The sequence below is a fragment of the Mytilus trossulus genome, chromosome 2, assembly GCF_036588685.1.
Source record: "Mytilus trossulus isolate FHL-02 chromosome 2, PNRI_Mtr1.1.1.hap1, whole genome shotgun sequence".
NCBI classification, from domain to species: domain Eukaryota; kingdom Metazoa; phylum Mollusca; class Bivalvia; order Mytilida; family Mytilidae; genus Mytilus; species Mytilus trossulus.
The window spans coordinates 72,329,862-72,348,345 of NC_086374.1; the positions used below are offsets into that span (position 1 = coordinate 72,329,862).

The 18,484-nt window shown below is 31.6% G+C and overlaps 1 protein-coding gene across 1 annotated transcript in view; it reads right to left on the reverse strand.

The window, feature by feature from the left end:
• The window catches only part of LOC134705989 (hemicentin-1-like), a 34,609-nt gene extending 19,175 nt beyond the window's left edge, over window positions 1-15,434 (reverse strand). The window contains exons 1-8 of the mRNA XM_063564702.1: window positions 15,311-15,434; window positions 9,197-9,282; window positions 7,472-7,531; window positions 5,576-5,719; window positions 5,127-5,282; window positions 4,040-4,078; window positions 3,179-3,442; window positions 1,419-1,490 (exon numbers count right to left, since the gene is read on the reverse strand). Of these exons, the coding sequence (XP_063420772.1) occupies window positions 1,419-1,490; window positions 3,179-3,442; window positions 4,040-4,078; window positions 5,127-5,282; window positions 5,576-5,719; window positions 7,472-7,531; window positions 9,197-9,272 (811 nt within the window). The 5' untranslated portion in view covers window positions 9,273-9,282; window positions 15,311-15,434. The remainder of the gene's footprint in view (window positions 1-1,418; window positions 1,491-3,178; window positions 3,443-4,039; window positions 4,079-5,126; window positions 5,283-5,575; window positions 5,720-7,471; window positions 7,532-9,196; window positions 9,283-15,310) is intronic.
• Between the last annotated feature and the right edge of the window lie 3,050 nt (window positions 15,435-18,484).

An 18,484-nucleotide genomic window follows, 5' to 3' on the forward strand; every position in this document is an offset into this window, starting at 1 on the left:
GAACAATTTGAATTTAAAATTCGAATCCAGAATTACCTTTATAGTGATCTTGTTTTATTTTTTTGTTTTTGTTTTAATGGGTTCTTCCCCTCATCTGCTTTTTTTGTTTGAACTGGTGCGGGAGGGTTAAATACACCTAGCTACACATTATTGTTTACAAAATAACTTTTTAAAGAATTCTGCCTGCGTATACTGTTGGACGCCATGCTCGCGTATCGTCTACAAAATCCTCACCAGTGACATTAGAATTAAATATAAAGGTCGATTCAAGTATGAAGTAGGGCGCATTAAATACCTAAAAATTCCCGGTTTTGTCAAATACTGGTTTGGTAATCAGTTCCAGGGGTTAAACTCTTTTAACAAATCCGCACAAGTTTTTGTTAACGGTTAATTTATAAATATGACAGTATTAACACAGATGGGCTTGATTATACCATATATAATTGTAAACTGTCGTTGCTGAACAATATATAAGTACCAAATTGTAATGAAGATAAGTCCTATAAAACTAATTTATAATCCACTTTAGCAAAGTAATGTAACATGTCAGGGCTAACTCTGCAGTATAACATTGAAAACAAATAAAAACATAGAAATACAGAATGGCTGTTCCATTGTTCCACCCAATAGCCTGTTGTTATGTTATGCATATCGTGAATTTAATATTAATTATTTCGATTAGAAAGTTTTGGAAAAAAGCAGTTCTCCATTGACGCGATTGGATCATTTAATATCTCAGTACTGATTGTAGACTTCAGTAAAATTCAATAAGCAGACATAAAAAAAGAAATACAAAATACCCATAGATACTAGTACCGTAATTTTGTCAATCATGTGTCAAAAACTAAGTAGTGTTTGAAACGACACAATTCCACAGCGTTAACGAAATTGGAGAACATTTGGAGCTAAAACTTACCAAAACTTTCTGAGAAATGCCATACATGAGGATAAAAAACCTTTTTGTCTGACGATTTCAACATTGTTAAAATGAAAAATGTATAGAAAAATCTCCACGACGATATTTCATGTAAGTAAATTTTGTAAATTATTAGCAGTATGCGGGTGACTAAGCTGTGTATATGCTGGCGTAATTCAATTAAGCATGATATCGTGTAATCAAAACCATGTATGTACGAAACTGTAGCTTAACAATAAATCACTGAACATATGCATAATGTTTAGTAGATGTTGTTTGTTTGTTTGGTTCGTAAGAGTGACTTGTTACCCGTTTTCATAGTTTTTTTCCGTTTAAATGGATTTACACTAGTCCTTTTTTGGGCCATTTATAGATGTTGTTGGTTGTTACCCAATGTCCCGTGTTGTACTTTGACCCTAATGGTTTACTTTTACACATTATGACTTGGATGGAGAGTGCGTCTTATTGGCACTCATACCTCATCTTAATTAATATATGATACCTGTAATGCTAAAATCCCTAGAGGTCAGCTGAGTCTGTAACTGGTCCATGTCGTCATCATGGATATCATGTGCTGCAAATAAATATAAGGTTCCATATGCAGATTCATTTTTTAAGGCGTTTAAAATTAAATGATTGTCGTTTTATGTACACAGCTGCTACTCTAGATTTATATCAACATTGGTTTAATATTTCTAGACTATTTTTATAATTCGTTTACTAGTCTAGTGTTTCTAGTTTTTTTTATCAATTGGTTGAAAGAAAGGCAGTACGTATAACATGGAATTTAGGACGAACACATTTGAATGCAATTAAAATATGGACTACATACTTAATCGACAATTTTTTTTTAGTTTGAGTTCCTGAGAAACAATCTGCTTAAATATAAAAAAATATATATAACAAAAATACCGAACTCCGAGGAAAATTTGAAACAGGAAGTCAATAATCAAATGGCAAAACCAAAAGCTCAATACATCAAACGAATGGATAACACCTGTCATAATGCTAAATTAGTACCGGCATTTTCTTATGAAAAAATAGGGTTGATATACCAGGTTTTTATATCTAGCTTGTATTACAGACGCATAAAATTTCATGATATGGACAACGATCTGTGAACAATATAAAAGTCCCGCTGCAAATGTTTGCACCTGCCCTAAGTCAGGAATCTGATGTACAGTAGTTGTCGTTTGTTTATGTAATATATACGTGTTTCTCGTTTCTCGTTCTTTTTTGTTTTTTTTTAATATAGATTAGACCGTTGGTTTTCCCGTTTGAATGGTTTTACACCAGTAATTTTGGAGCCCTTTATAGCTTGTTGTTCGGTGTGAGCCAAGGCTCCGTGTTGAAGGCCGTACATTGACCTATAATGGTTTACTTTTTTTAAAATGGTTATTTGGATTGAGAGTTGTCTCATTGGCACTCACATCACATCTTCCTTTATCTATAATAGGTAAAAATGTCAAAAAGTCAACATTGTGTTATACTCTTAATCACTAAAAAACAAACAAAATAAACACATATATTCTTAAACCAGTTGTTTTCATGATACGAATTATTTCCTCTTCATATACTTTATGATGGCATGATACTTAACCCCTAATTGGAGGGATTGTGCTTGGTTTTCATATGATGAAGACATAATCTTTCAATCGGTTTACTTGAGGTTTATACTATGAAAATAAGAGTTGATATAATTGGATGTCAGGAAATGCTAATTATCCTTTATTTATTTATGTATTATACTCATTCTGCTTCCTTAAATTGAGAATTGAGATGAGGAATATGTCAAAGGGATAACAACTCTACGAAAGAGCAGATAACAACCAAAGGCCACCAATGGGTCTTCAAAAAAGCGAGAACGTCCCGCACCCGAAGGGGGCCTCAGCTGACCCCTAAATAGAAATGTGTACTAGTTCAGTGAAAATGGACGTCATACTTCACTCCAAAACAAATAAATGGAATAAAATTTAAAAAAAAACACACAAGACTAACAAAGGCCAGAGGCTCCTGACTAGGGACAGGCGCAAAAACGCGGTTTAACGAGTTTTGTGAGATATCAACCATGACCTATACCTTTAGCCAATATAATTTCTTTTTTACCTTTTCCGACATCGGACTAAGACTTTGTTTAAATTGAATTTTACTGTAAGTGTTGCTGCGGTGTGTTAGTTTTTTTCTATGTTTAAGAGTTGGATGGCATTGCGTTATCACCTTAGATAAGAACCAGAATACAAAACATATGAACATGCCATTTACTTGAGCCAAATTTCTGTGTCAATTTTGTGACTAAGTCTTTCTCGTCTACTTCTTCTAATGCCCATTTTAGATATGAAATAGGATTCCGTTCAGTTTCTTTCATAACGTTTAACCATTCATTTAACAGTTTGTAGAACTGTTTAGGTTCGCTACCAATCTTCTTCCTTACAACACTCATATCATATCCAATTGCCTCTGAGAACTGTAGCCATTTATTGCTAGCTATAAATGTTTGTTCTACCTCAAGAACAAATATTTTAATTGCTGGAACAAGAAATCAAACAGATTAAACCAAAAAAATGCTAAAATTGTCAGTTTGTCTCCGACTGTTGTCGAATGTACCTTAGGTGCTTTCCGTTTTTTTCTTTTTTATAAATTCAAAAAAAATAATAATAGCTTTGAACAACAGTTTTATTTGTGCTTATAAAATATGCAAATAACGAAATGAAACAAATTTATTAACAACTACAAATATTATCGCTTTAGAAAAATTCATCTGATTTTGAACAGCGATTTTTGACTACTGTTGCATTTATTTCTGTTCATTAATTAAAAAAAAGTTCTTTCTTTCAAATATTAAAATCACCATTCAAAGTATTCACAGGAAGGTACACTTAAAGGTACACTAACTGTTACCAAATCCACATGTACCAATGAAAATTGAAATGTTTAAGATCATTTGTGATAAATAAGTCATTCTTGATTTAGAAGACATATAAATTTCCACTTACATTGTTGGGAAATGATTAAATTATAAAATTTCATTAATAAACTTTCGCAAACATCATTTAAGTTTCAAACATTTATTTTGTGAATTTTTTAAACATTCATATAAATATCATTCAACTAATGTTGACAAACCTCTCCATTTCTTCTTGCTAATTCTCTCTGTATTGTATCCTATAATAGATTAATCAGATTTATGATTTACTTAATACCGGGTGCAAGCAGTATACTATTTACATTGATTGCAAAAGGGAAGATTGTATAACTCATTTTATTTTTCGGCATGAATCAATTTGCAACTTTGCAACTCACAGCCATCCATATTGCAGAATATTTCATTTTTGTATTTTTCCATTGAACTATACTCTCCACTGAAACCTATTTAGTGTAACGAAGGCTTTTTTTTTTAAACGCATTGAATTTGAAAAAAAAATCATGAATGTTATATTATTTTTACATTTTACATTTTACATTTTAACAAACTTTCACGTCAGTATGTTGTTCATACTCAGTGCACTCACGTTTAATAATGTAGCAAATAAACTCATATGTACCAGGATTAAAAAAAAGATATTTGCGCCAGACGCGCATTTCGTGTAAAAAGATTCATTAGTGATACTCGAATCAGAAGATGTTAAAAATGTCAAATAAAATACGAAATTGAAGAACATTGAGGACTACAATTTCCTGAAAGTTTTGACAAATACAGCTAAGGTAATATATTTCTGAGGTAGGAAAACCTTAGTACGTCAGCAATTTAGAAAAAAAAAGTCTAATGATTAAAGTGTGCGTATCATTTTATTTACACAAAACGTGTACACATTTTTTTAAACAGACTTGTAAACAGTTATTCTTCAAACAAAATGTTTAAGAGGAAAGAAAGTATTATGCAATATATAATAAAAGAGCACATAAACACTTCAGATCTCAGCATTAAGAACAACGACAGTTATCTTTGTCTAACATTGACAGTTGAATGTGCGACCATAGTTCCTGTACAATAATAAAGCTGATCATGCTAAAAGTGACATAAATAACGATACAAATGTTTAAGAAAGCCATGTCATTATCGAAGCACTGTTTTTTTTATTTGCCGACTTAACCTTATACCACAAAAAACATATTAAGATGACCAAAAGTGGGTAGAAGATTCTTAAATCGCATTTCCTTTTGAATATTGCAAGTGCATAAATAAAATACTTGTTGGATATCTATACATTACCATATGTGTTGGTTGAAGTTCCTGCATCCTCGGATAAAACAGTAGGCTGTCTATCTGCATTCTGCGTTGGTAAGATCGAGTTATCAGAAATTTCTTGCACCAACAAGCTTTCTAGGTTTAAAGACCGTTCGGATAGTATTCGACCAGGGTGTTCTCCTGTTAATATTTATATAGTCAATGTTATTGGGATATTAATATTGGGAATATATTGTACATGAGTGCCACGCAAATAACGATTTCAGTGTTTGGAATGCTACAAATGGAAGAAAGAAAACAAAAAAGGTTGGGAAACACAAAACCTCATTTTATAAAGTGATCTGACGGCCTACACATTTCGTGAATTTCTAATTTAAGAAAAACTCAAGTTAAGAAGATTTGATATTTGGGACAAAATGTGTCTCAATTTGCGTACAAGTTATTTATAGAACCAATATTGGAACACATCTTACCAGAAGTATTTACAGATGTGTGTCCGTCTTCTGTCGAAGCACCATTTGGAAGTGTTGTACTTTCTGAGCTATTTGAATAGTGTACGACCTCACCAGGATCGTGTGACCAGCCATATCCTGACAACGATCCTTCGTCTTCCTCACCTGCTTTAGATAACAAAACCTTATTGATACTAGAAAACATATAGTAAAGACTAGTCGTATTCATGCTAATGTACACCATGTTTATAATACCACTTATTTAATTTCCAGATTTTATCCTACATTCAATAGTATAAATATGAAAAAAAGGTCTGGAAAATGATTACATATATGTTATATTGTGTTATATCTCGTCTCCGTATTTTTCATGTATACCAGCTTTGATAAGCTCGTACTATAAACAACAAAATTATTTATTTTGTGAAAAAATAATCTCCATTACTGTATAGCTTTATTATTTTCATTACCCAGTGTACATTATTCTATTCAATTTGGCGGCATTGTGTTCAAGGTTAGGATTGATTTCTTCTGAAATTGTTAAACATCTCACCATTTATTTTATAGATTTTGTATTTACAACGTGTCATACATTAAATTCATTCGTTCGGTGTCTATTCACTTATTTGCGTTTAAATATCTTTTGGTTGAGTTAAGCCCTTTTAATTGATATTTTATTGTTTGGCTTTCTATTTTGTGATGTTACATTATCTTATACTGCAACTAGTAGTTCCTAAATATAGCAACACAACAACATGCAATGTCAATTTCATGATGGACCAACTTTTCTACAATCAGGGGTTCATTTAGATGACAATAAGTTTAAAATTTTGGTTACAATTTAAAAAGATATCAATGTATTAATTTATGTTGCAGTTCAAAACAATATAAGGTCAATGGCATAGAAATATATACTTTTTTGTTTTGGGCACAAAACTTTTTAAAACCTCGCCTTTTCCCAGTTCCTCAGCCTCATAGATTTTTTTTTATTTTTCTGACATTGACCTTATATTGTATATGCTTTAGGTAAGGATGAAGATTGGTACCAATTAAAACGTTTAAACCCGCTGCATTTGTTTGAACCTGTTCAAAGTCAGGCACCTGGTGTTTAGTGGTTGTCGTTTGTAAATGTGGTTCATAAGTGTTTCTTGTTTTTTATATAGATTAGACCGTAGGTTTTCCTCTTTGTATGGTTTAACACTAGTATTTACTGGGGCCTTTTATGGCTTGCTGTTCGATGTGAGCAAAGCTCCATGTACAACGGCCTATACAGGTTTATTTTTACAAATTTGGACCTTGTATAAAGAGTTGTCCCATTGGCACTTATACAAATCTTATGCTATCTAAAAGAACTTGGTATCCTTATTTTGACAGATACAGAGTGCTTATTCAAGGATTAAAGGGTGAAGGACGGGTCCAAAAAAATATGTAAAAAAAATAATGAGATTAATATAAAAAAAAAAAGATTAAGTGTTTTAATATGAAAAGCAAGAACACAGATAATTAGAAGCCAAGCTTTTTTTTTGGAACACATTCAATAACGTTAACTGCATTTGAAATATTGAAAGCAGAAATATTCCTTCTTTATTTCATTACACTCAATTTCTTTTGTCGTTAGCTTATATTTACAGGTATTTGCATTTTAAAACAACGTTCTATGTGTATTTCCCTGTTTCATTTCCTTTAATGTTCTTATACACTCAAAACTTCTATTGTAACATGATAATCAAGTGAATAATTTACGATCTTTATCATGATGTATTCATATTTTTATAATATTCATTTCATTGTTATACACATGTAAGTCAAGAAATTTATTGTGGTTTGAAAATAAATAAAAATATCGATAAACCTGGACCATGGTTGTCATTCATATTTCATTAAATCTAGCAACTTAAAAAATAAATGACTACTCACTTTGTACAAGCTGTTTTGGGTGGGTTTGAGAACGATCCAAATTATGCTGTTCCTTTTGTTCTTTGAAAAATATCACAAAATATATCATTCATTTGTAGTTTTGTCTTTTACTGTTAAGGTTTATTGTTTTATATATATATATATATAAATATTAGGGGATTAGGTTTCTTTCTTTTTTTTTGTTATATATTATGTAAGAACATCAGTTGTTCGACCTGTTAGTCAAATGCGTTTTGTTTAAATATACTTTTTTACTGTTTTGTCTTTTTGGAAAATGTTGTTTGTGCTGTACAACGAAATTTGTTTTACATGCACACGTATAAAAATTGCGGTTTTTATCCAACGCAATCATAGTTTTGAACGTAGTTTTCAATTTAGACTCGTATATATTTTTTCGTTTGGGCTTGTATCATATTTTCCCTCCGGTTTATATGATCCGTTCATCCTATAATGACTCTTTAAATTTAAGAGTCTCATCTAAAAATGAAGGTACTTTTTTGGAAAAATGAGGGTACTTTTTTCTTAAAATGAGGGTACTTTTTATATGGACTTCCAAATACCGTTTCGATTCCTAACATCACTAAAGAGACATTTATTGTCGAAATCCGGATCTGGTGTACAAAAAAAATTTATTGACACCTTATATTTGTGGCATAACATCGTGGCTACAAGTTAATTGTTTTCTGTTTAGGATTACATTTATATTAAGATCCATTTTGTTACATCTTGTGATCAATTTTATTTGGCAATTGCCAATGGCAGTCAGCAGGGTTAAAGAACATCAGTTGTTCGACCTGCTAGTCAAATGTGTTTTGTTTAAATATACTTTTTCACGTTTTTTGTCTTTTGGAAAATGTTGTTTTTGCTGTTTTAGACCCTTCTACAACGAAATTTGTTTTACATGCACACGTATAAAAATTGCGGTTTTTATCCAACGCAATCATAGGTTTGAACGTAGTTTTCAATTTAGACTCGTTTATATATATATGTATAGTAGAAAAAAAGAAATCTAATCCCCAAATAACAAAACAAGTCTTGTATTTCTATCTCCATCATGGATATTCATTCATATATAGTGACATTGAATATAATGAAAATCAAAACGTTCACTAATGGCACAAAATGGTCTAAAATATCAACTTCATCATAAAACACATAAATGGATGGTCTAAATTTGGTCCATAAATGGGTCTATTTCAAAACCTTTAATGCTAAATCAGTTTGTTTCATAAAAGTACATAATATTCTCCAAGGTTAACCATTTCAGACATTTTGTAAATATGATGGTTTTGTGCAATTTTCATACCTAAAAGCTTTCGAAACACATTGGTCGCCACCTACATCCAAAATGTTTTGTAACCAAAATACTACAATTTTGATATTGAATTCATCTAAAAAAAACGGTTTTGGATCGATGATTGCGACCAAGGTAAATTATGCCATAACAATTAAAAGTATGGAAAAATAATACCGAAATTGACCTTTAAATACAAATAATGTTTATCTAAGGGGTCATAGCTTCATAAATTTTTAAGGAAGGTGCCAAAAAAAGATATGTTTTTGTCTTAATAGTATTAAAGTTGGTATTTCTATGTGAAATTTGGCCCGATTTTTAGAAAATCATTAAAATATAAGCGTCAATTTTAACCCTTCGTGAACCTTCTTCTTTGTGCATTAACATATATTGCAATCAATAAAATGCTTTTTTGTGCATACAAAACGAACCTTTTAGACAAACATGGTTGTGTTTATCTTCGCTGTCCACAGTGGGTGACGCATCTATTTCTGGAATGCTCTCCATTTTCAAAGAACTGTTGGTATGAAAAAATATATGCATCTGTATATATTAAATTGTTGTAATTGATGCTTAGTACCATTTTCTATTTTTTTATTTTTATTTTAAGATACCTTTCATTTAATGTATACATTCATGCATGCTAATCTAACACAATATACTATTAATCCGATATCATTGTAACTTAGCAAACACTGTTTGTTGTGATAATAACATAGCAAAATTAAAAAAAGGGAATACTACTGTTGTTATCATTTAGCAGCTAACATGATGTTTCGGTTTTTTTTTATAATGTAATTCATAAAATCATATTACATCAAAAAATATTTCAAAACTCAAAAAATAAAATCATAATCTGCCAAATAAAACACTTTTGCAAAATTTGTTCTTTTCAAACATGCTTCCATAGATACAAATGTAAACATTTGTTCTACAAAAATTGTCCCATGCTATTATATTCTTTTCAGATTTTAACTTTAAAAAGTTCTCTGATTACATAGTTAAATCAACATTTCTCTTGTTTTAAAACTAATGTTCATCATAAAACTCGTGCTTTATATCGAATGGCGAGTTCACGACCGACACTCGGCTAACCCAGAGATAGGTCGATTAATCTATATTGAGTATGCGGCTATATCGGCGGTGAGTCTGTTAATCGGGTTAAAACTTTAATAGACATTTGCCAAACATATAGCGAAAATTGGGGATTCAGATTCTCATCAGCAAAAAGTGAAGTGCTGAAATTTTGTTCTTCAAAATGTGCTACCATAAGTCAACCATTGAAACTTTACGGAGCGGACATTCCAGTAGTAATATCAACCAAGCATGTTGGAATTTTATTAAATGCCGAATTTAAGAGCATGTCAAGAACTTTAAATGCATGTCGAGTTTTGCGTGCAACTGCGTTATTCGTAATGAAATCCGGAATTCACCCATCCTTCCTTAATCCATTAACGTGCTCCAAAATAGTATTTCAGATGTGTTATCCAAAGGGAATGTTTGCTTGCGAGCTTTGGTATGGTCTTTCAAATACTGAATTAACAATGTTAGAACGTTCCCACAAATATATATGTAAAACAATTCAAGGGCTTCCTGCACGAACACGATCCGACAAGTGCACAAGCCTACTAGGTTGGCTTCCTGTGGAGTGCTATATTGACAAGTGTAAGTTACAATTTTTTGGAAGATTATGTAGAATGGACAATAATTTATTACCAAAACGTATACTACTACTACGACTTTTAGAATTTAGAAACAAATGTTCCAAAAAACAAGATGGTTTTGTACAAGATCTAATAAAAATAGCCGTTAAATATGATTTGATAAACTTTGTTGAAGATTTCGTGAAATCAGGCATCTTCCCATGTAAAACTGTATGGAACAGATATAATCTGAAAACAACAGATGGCAACAAAGAATATCAGTTGACAGTGACTTTGAAGTTTTCCGTAAAATTCACAAACACATTGTACCACACAGAGCTTGGGTTATTGCTAAAACTAATCCTAACTTCAGAGAATGAGCGAAGTTTATTGTTGACCTATGTTCCGTCATCCAATCAGAAGAGTCACCTCTCTTATGCGATAAATGTGGACAGTTTTTCAATAACATTATTGAACATATCATGTGTATGTGCGATCGTCTATCAGACTTAAGAGCGAAGCTTTGGGAGGACTTAATAAGCATTAATCCGATTGTGTTCAGTGTGTATCTAGACAACCTAACGTCATCCACATTCACAGCAACACTTTTGTCATGTTATACGGAATATGATCTGGATAATGATAACAGTATTTATTTCTCAAAAACTTGTATTACACATGTTCAACGGATGTGCAGCGTTTTTTATAACAGTTAACTTACCTTCAGAAATATTATCATTTACTTTAAAGTGACACTCAACTGATTTAGTATTATCATTTACTTTAAAGTGACATTCAACTGATGTAGTATTATCATTTACTTTAAAGTGACATTCAACTGATTCAAACACTCTTATCAATATATCAATCACTCTGATTTCTTGACCAATATGTAAATATTATTATTGTACAAAACTGTTTAATACATGCAAAATCTTCGATAAGAAGGAAATAAAGTTAATATATAGTGGTGTTATTATTTTTTTTCTAGGTTCAATTAAGGATCTATTAAATGAAAAGGCGAGTTACTCATCAGTAAATTTATACACATTTTACACACACAAAATGTACACAAAAATGACAAGTTGGTTGAGTTTACTTGCATGCAATCTTTTGAACATCGAAAAAAGACTGGTATTATGTTTGTTTACCATATTAACATCAATATGTGAAAAATCTACACGAAAAACTGTATTTTTGTGACAGAAATCATTTTTTTATAAAAAAAAATATGGTCTGTTAATGGGTCGGATGTATAAAACTCTGTCTGTTAATTGGTCTGTTAAGAGTTATGAATGACATTACAAGTATAATTTAATTGCTATATGGGGTGTTATCTGAATAAAGATTAGTGGCTAGAATAAATGGAAACAACACATGAACAATGAAACAGAAGTTTAGACAATGGAATCTGAAAATTGATAGAAATGATTTTAAAAAGTGTAAAATCAAAGTAATATTAATTTCATCAAAGAATGGTCGCATATATCATGTGGATTCTGTTTCAATGATATGAATTTCACCAATTTGTCATTTACATAGTTAACAAGTACATAAATCAGAGATAAACTTCGTAATGTTTTGATTTTTTTTTATCAAATGAACTGAAATATGTTTATAATGCAAACAAATATAGACAAACCTTTCAACATCAACCTTTCTCTACACCACCTTGAAGGTCACTCGATAGAAAAACAAGCAAGTTTGCGGACTGCGAGTCGGCTAGATGACTTACGATATCATAGGAATACATCATTACTCGAAAAATAAAATTAATACTATGCATTTATTGTGATTTACAGGAATATAAAATTGTCTGGTTGTTACACATTAAATCTGCACCCAACACTTATATAAAAAAAAAACTTACTAATGTCTATTTCCTGTTTAGAACCACATTTTAGAACTTAATTGGTACAGACATTTCCTTAGGCGGCAGAAAATCAGAATGATGACTCGGTACAAAGGAAAATACATACCGGAAATAAACTCCTCATAGATACCAGGATTGAAATTTGATATTTGCACCTTATATTTACGCCAGACACGCGTTTCGTCTACGAAAAAATCATCAGTGACGCTCGAAAAAAATGTTTAAAGGCCAAAAACAAAGTTGAAATGCATTGAGGAAATACAACTTATACCGGCGTCACACATCAGCGTATAGCTCCGGCGTGTTAAAATTATTTACGCTGCCAATATGCTTTAAGCGTATATTGGGCGTTCTAGAAGCGTATCTAAGGTTACGCGTTTATCCGGCGTTCAAGAAACGTATGTTAGCGTATTTTGTATGCTTTTTATGCTGCATAAAAATTTTCTCGGGTTGTAGCGTTCATCAAGCGTATTTACTTTCCTTCAGTGGCTAGAGGTATAGGAGGGGGTTGATATCTCATAAACATGTTTATCCCCTCCGCAATTTTGCGCCTGTCCCAAGTCAGGAGCCTCTGGCCTTTGTTAGTCTTATATGATTTTTAATTTTAGTTTCTTGTGTATAATTCGGAGTTTATTATGACGTCCATTATCACTGTACTAGTATACATATTTTAAGGGGCCTTCTGAAGGACGCCTACGGGTGCGGGAGTTTCTCTCAACATTAAAGACCCATTGGTGGCATTTGTCTGTTGCCTGTTCTATGGTCGGGTTGTTGTCGCTTTGACACATTCCCCATTTCCTTTCTCAATTTTACCTTTGTATTACGATGTTCTTATGGCGTGCAACTAACATATACCGACTTTGTCAGTTTTCTCTGTACGTTTGGTGCACGCCGGTCTATCCGCCAATGTGTGACGGTAATAAGGTAATCTATTCCTGAGGTAAAAAATCCTTAGTATTCCAAAGAAAACGCATGGAATTTAACTAGCTGCATTACAACACCTGACAGATTCATAGATGTTACAGATTTTGAACACACAAAAAAATAAGGCTGATTGATAACTTGGCGTAAATAATATATTCATGCGAATTCAGTCCATATAACGCTAATTTGAAGTGACACACTCTTTTAATTAAATGCAGAGAGAGAAAAACAAATGAAAGTGCTCTTTCTATAAGGATACTGTTGCACCGTATTGTAATTTTTTCGTCACAAGTGCATCTCATTTTTTTCAATGTGAAAATATTAACTCAAGGTAGTCAGACTATTGTCGTGGCTAAATGACTCTTAACTGACACGATTTAAATTGTCCAACCCATTAACAGACTGTATTCCCCTAATATTCATTAAAATGTGGTATAACTCAACTTATATAACAATTATGAAATATTTATCAACGACAATTGACTTTTTAGAACCAAAGTACTACTTTGTGTCCTTTAAATCCTTTAAATCATATCTAAAAATGGTTTTTGGCCTTTTATCTAAAATATTGATATGCGTACAAGCATAAAAACCACATACTTGCGCGACGCCTTTTCATTTCTTTTAATGGTGGAAAATGTTCTATGATAGATATCATTTTGTCAGACACTTCTGTATATTTAACAGAGTTTTTAAAACATTAAATTGTGAGTTTTACTCTTAACAGACGTATAACCAACCCGATTAACAGACCCACCGCCGATATAGCCGCATATTCAATATAGATTAACCGACTATCTCTCGGTTAGCCGAGTGTCGGCCGTGGAGTTGCCCACATATAACAATTGGTGTTGACATTGTCAAATATCCCGTTCTCAATTCCGATTTTGTGTATCTTTCATGCATATTTGAAAACCCTTTTTTGTTAGCAATGACTGTTCCTTTACATTTCATCTAATTGATTAATGTTAATAATGTATTTTCAAAATATGTTGCATTGATATTTACTAACTAGTGTAGGAACAGGAAGATATCGAATTATTGTTAACATTTTTAGACTGGTTTAAACAGGAAGAACAGACTGACTTTAACATTGTTAAAAAAACTTTCGGTGAGCAGAAATAGAGACATGTTTCAGATAATAGTACACATTTTGTATTTTTAGTTATTTCCATACAAAAACTGAAAAGCTTAAGTGACATTTCATATTCCTCTCTATCATTCATATTCAAATTTTAACAAAATGTACAATAGCTGTTTATATTCTTTACCTAAATATACAAAAGCGTCTGAACAGAGGTCTCTCATTTCTTTATTCGAAATGTTTAGACCTTTTTTCTATTCTTTACTAGTTTTGACATTTAAATGGCATCGGTAGCTAAATGATCATAGTAGTCGAATTGAATCACAAGCTTATCAACACTGAAGTTTTGAGTTAGAAATCTGCACGTGGCAGGTGTGCTCTATTCTAACCTTACTTATTACATTAATTGTTTCACATATTTGGGAAAATCAGGATACTTTATTAACTAAAAAAGGCGTTATAGTAGCATGCACTTCATACCAAACTTGATGATATAAATCTGAGTTATTGCAAATAAAACATTTTTTGTGATAATAAATCATTGAACTATACACAAACGTAATTGAGGAAAATTCACTAACATGACTAAGTAACAGTGTTATTAAATGATAAAATTTAACAAAGTTCCTTACGGATGGAAGGATAGATGGAGGAATGGATGGAAGGATGGGGATGTGGAGGGGGGAAGGGATTGAGGAATGAATGGATGGATGGATAAATGAATGAATGAATAATAGAATGAATGAATGAATGAATGAATGAATGAATGAATGAATGAATGAATGAATGAATGAATGAATGAATGAATGAATGAATGAATGAATAAATAAATAAATAAATAAATGAATGAATGAATGAATTAATTAATTTACAAACGAACGAACGAATGAATGAATGAATCAATCAATGAACGATAAAATGAATGAATGAATTAATGAACAAATAAATGAGTGAATGAACGAACAAACGAATGAATGAATGAATAAAATTGTATATTCATAGTGATTGAAAAACTACTTACCACACCAAATGTATTTAAAACTAATCGATTAATTCATACACATAAATTTGAAACATAAAAATGTCTGCCATCAAACAAAAACTAAATGAATTCCAATATATCTATGTATAACTTTTGATTCGAATATTTTCTATTTATAAATAAATAGGTTTTCCCCAGATAATATACTAGTTTCTATTTTTAAACAAATGAAATGTACAAAACATGTATTTTTATAATGACAGTGCAACCATTCGAAGAAAGCACTAAAATCCTACCTGTGTGACTCGTAGCAAAACGTGCAAAGAACAACACAAAGATGTTTAAAATTAACTCAAAAATATAATTGCTCAAATAACGATGAACATTACACCCAGACATTACATAGTATTTTATTAAAGGGACAATAGCCACAAGATATAAAGAAATTTGAAACATAATGGTTGTTTTGTTCTATCACGAATGAAAAAAATTTAAGAGTGAAATAATTATTCGCTTTTAGCATCTAGTATGGTTCAATTTTGTCAAAATAGGCACAAAAACATCGATTATGAATTAGTTCGACCTCGTTGAATCCGTATTCATGTGACCATCAACCATTTTGTCAACTAAATCCCATAGCAAGAGATGAATTACTCATTATTTATGCATGTTCAAAGGAAAGGAATGTCAAAATTCGAAGTGAAACAAAAGAAATATTCATTTGAAAAACTGAATAGATCCACAAAAACTCATTCTTAAACAGGTACGACATGTACAAACAATTATAACAAAATTGAAAATGGAAAGTATAAACATATATTTTAAATTATAATTCTTCTTCTTCTTCTCCTTCTTCTTCTACTATATATATAAACTACTAATTATGGAACACCTCCGCAACAGATATTATCGAGAAGGGAGGTAATCAAAACTTATAATGTATGCACTAAAAGTTTTCCACATTTGATTCGTGCAGTTTGACCTATAAAAATCCAATTGCACGAATTGGTTATCTATTTATAACTATTTTTAAGTTTATATTCGCTTATATGAACGTTGGCAGTCTTCAGATGTAAATTTGATAGTTTATTAGTTTGCGGCTAGACTCAAATACACACGAAAGGATGATAAATACCATCGAGGCCAATATCTTGTAATTCGATTTTTTCTTACTTTTTATAAGATGGAGTCAAATTGGTGAATATGAATTTGACAGCTACTGATCCTTTAAAATGGCTGTCAATGTGAATGGATGTGTTGTTTTCGTAGGTGACTTCAATTCAAATTTGGACAATATAAGTCAAAATTATATTGGTGATAGCGGATTTGATAGAATTAAAGATTTATATCAAAGCAGTTATGAGATTTTTAGGGAGTATATCTCCCTCATTCTCCCTTAAGGAGCCAATTGTTTCGAATTCTCACTGAGTGAAACGAGTATGATGAAAAACCATACTGGACACCCGATTTTGAGAGAGATCATCAGACAAAACAGTCAATGCGTAAACGATGGGTTGAAGATTAACAGCCCAGAGGAACTAGTCATAAATTATATAAACATAAAAAAGCCAAATATAAATATTGATTGATAAATGTGTAGATTTTGTCTATATATTTTGAATATCCAAAAGGCACTTTGAGCCTTCTGTAAGTATAGAAGACAAGAAGCTTATCCAACTCAGAGAAAATTCAAATACAAGGGCAAAATCAAAAGATAAAACGCATCAGACGTTGTGCCTTTATTTTATCTAACTATACCTGCATAATATTAAGAAGATTTGAGAGATCAGAGGGGTCTCAATGTCATTTTAACGGTCTGGTGTGTCGTTTTTCTAGACACATCATATATAAAAGAACATCTTTGATGTCGTTTAATGGATAAAAATATCTATGTTTCACAAAAACAAATTTGCGATCTACGTAAGGGTTTGTATTCGAGGACAACAAAAATTTACGATTGCTTGAAAGGGTTAAAAAACATATCTTTTCACTCCTTTTAACTATGAGTATCGTGCTTAAAGTTATGGTTTTCGATTATTTTAATGATTTTCAACAAAATTTGGATAGACTGAGCGCAGTCGGTTGGATATTGAATATCGAACAACGAAACGGCTGCTAACTTCATATGAATTTCGTTTTGTGCAACACGTACAATATATCAAAAAATATGTTTACGATGGTATAAAAGAAGCTGCAGAGTGCGATATCCGTCTATTCTGGAAATCAATTATATAGATATAAACCATCAACATCAAGAATTCGACTCAGGATTTATAGAACATTTTTAAGAGGATCTCTTGAAAATAATTTCCATCAATATAAATCTGCAATGTATTACTTTTTGCTATAGAATTAATGACACTATGCAGTACAGATATTATTCACAATGGTGAAACATGAAATAACCCGGAAAGCTTTGCTAAAGCCTTTATGGACTATTTTTCAAACTTTAGCACAGCTCACAATACAGACACTTTGATATTCTACGACACCCTTTATTGATATTCGGAGATTTTAATAGACCTTTCTGGTGGAGTCATCAAAGAATATGAAGTGCGGGATATTGTCAAATCCTTAAAGGGAAAAAAAGCTAGAGCACACAATAAAATTCAAAATGAACAATTAATTTACGGCGGATAGGTTGGTATCCGTAGTATTACTTCATTTGTAAACATCATAGGGAAGACAGGTCGTGTACACATTTTAAAGATGGCAAATTATGTCCGCTTTGTTAGAACGGAGATCCGTTATTATAAATGTTTTTTTCTAGATGTAACTCGTAGTTACAAGGAAGTTAAATTGAGAATGGAAATGGGGAATGTGTCAAAGGTTTAATTTTTCCATTGATGTATCATGTGTAAATTTAATTGAATGGTGGAAAGAGTAACAATGTTCTAGAAATTCATTCAGCTGGTCATGTGATTTTGTCCATTGAAAATTAATATCGTCAATAAATCGATACCAAGATAATGACTGGTATGGAGCACTTGCAACAGAGGTTTTCCAAGTTGGCCTATAAATATGTTGGCATATGACGGCGGCATTATTGTGCCATATTAGTGCCGTTTTTCTGGAGATATTGTTTGTCATTGAATGAGAAGTTTTTGTTCTCTAGCACTAGTTTCAAGGCACTCAGCTGGAGGATTTCTGTCTTTACGAGTGTTCCATACCTCATCACGTGCTGTTTTTCATTCGTATTGTTGAAAGTTCGTA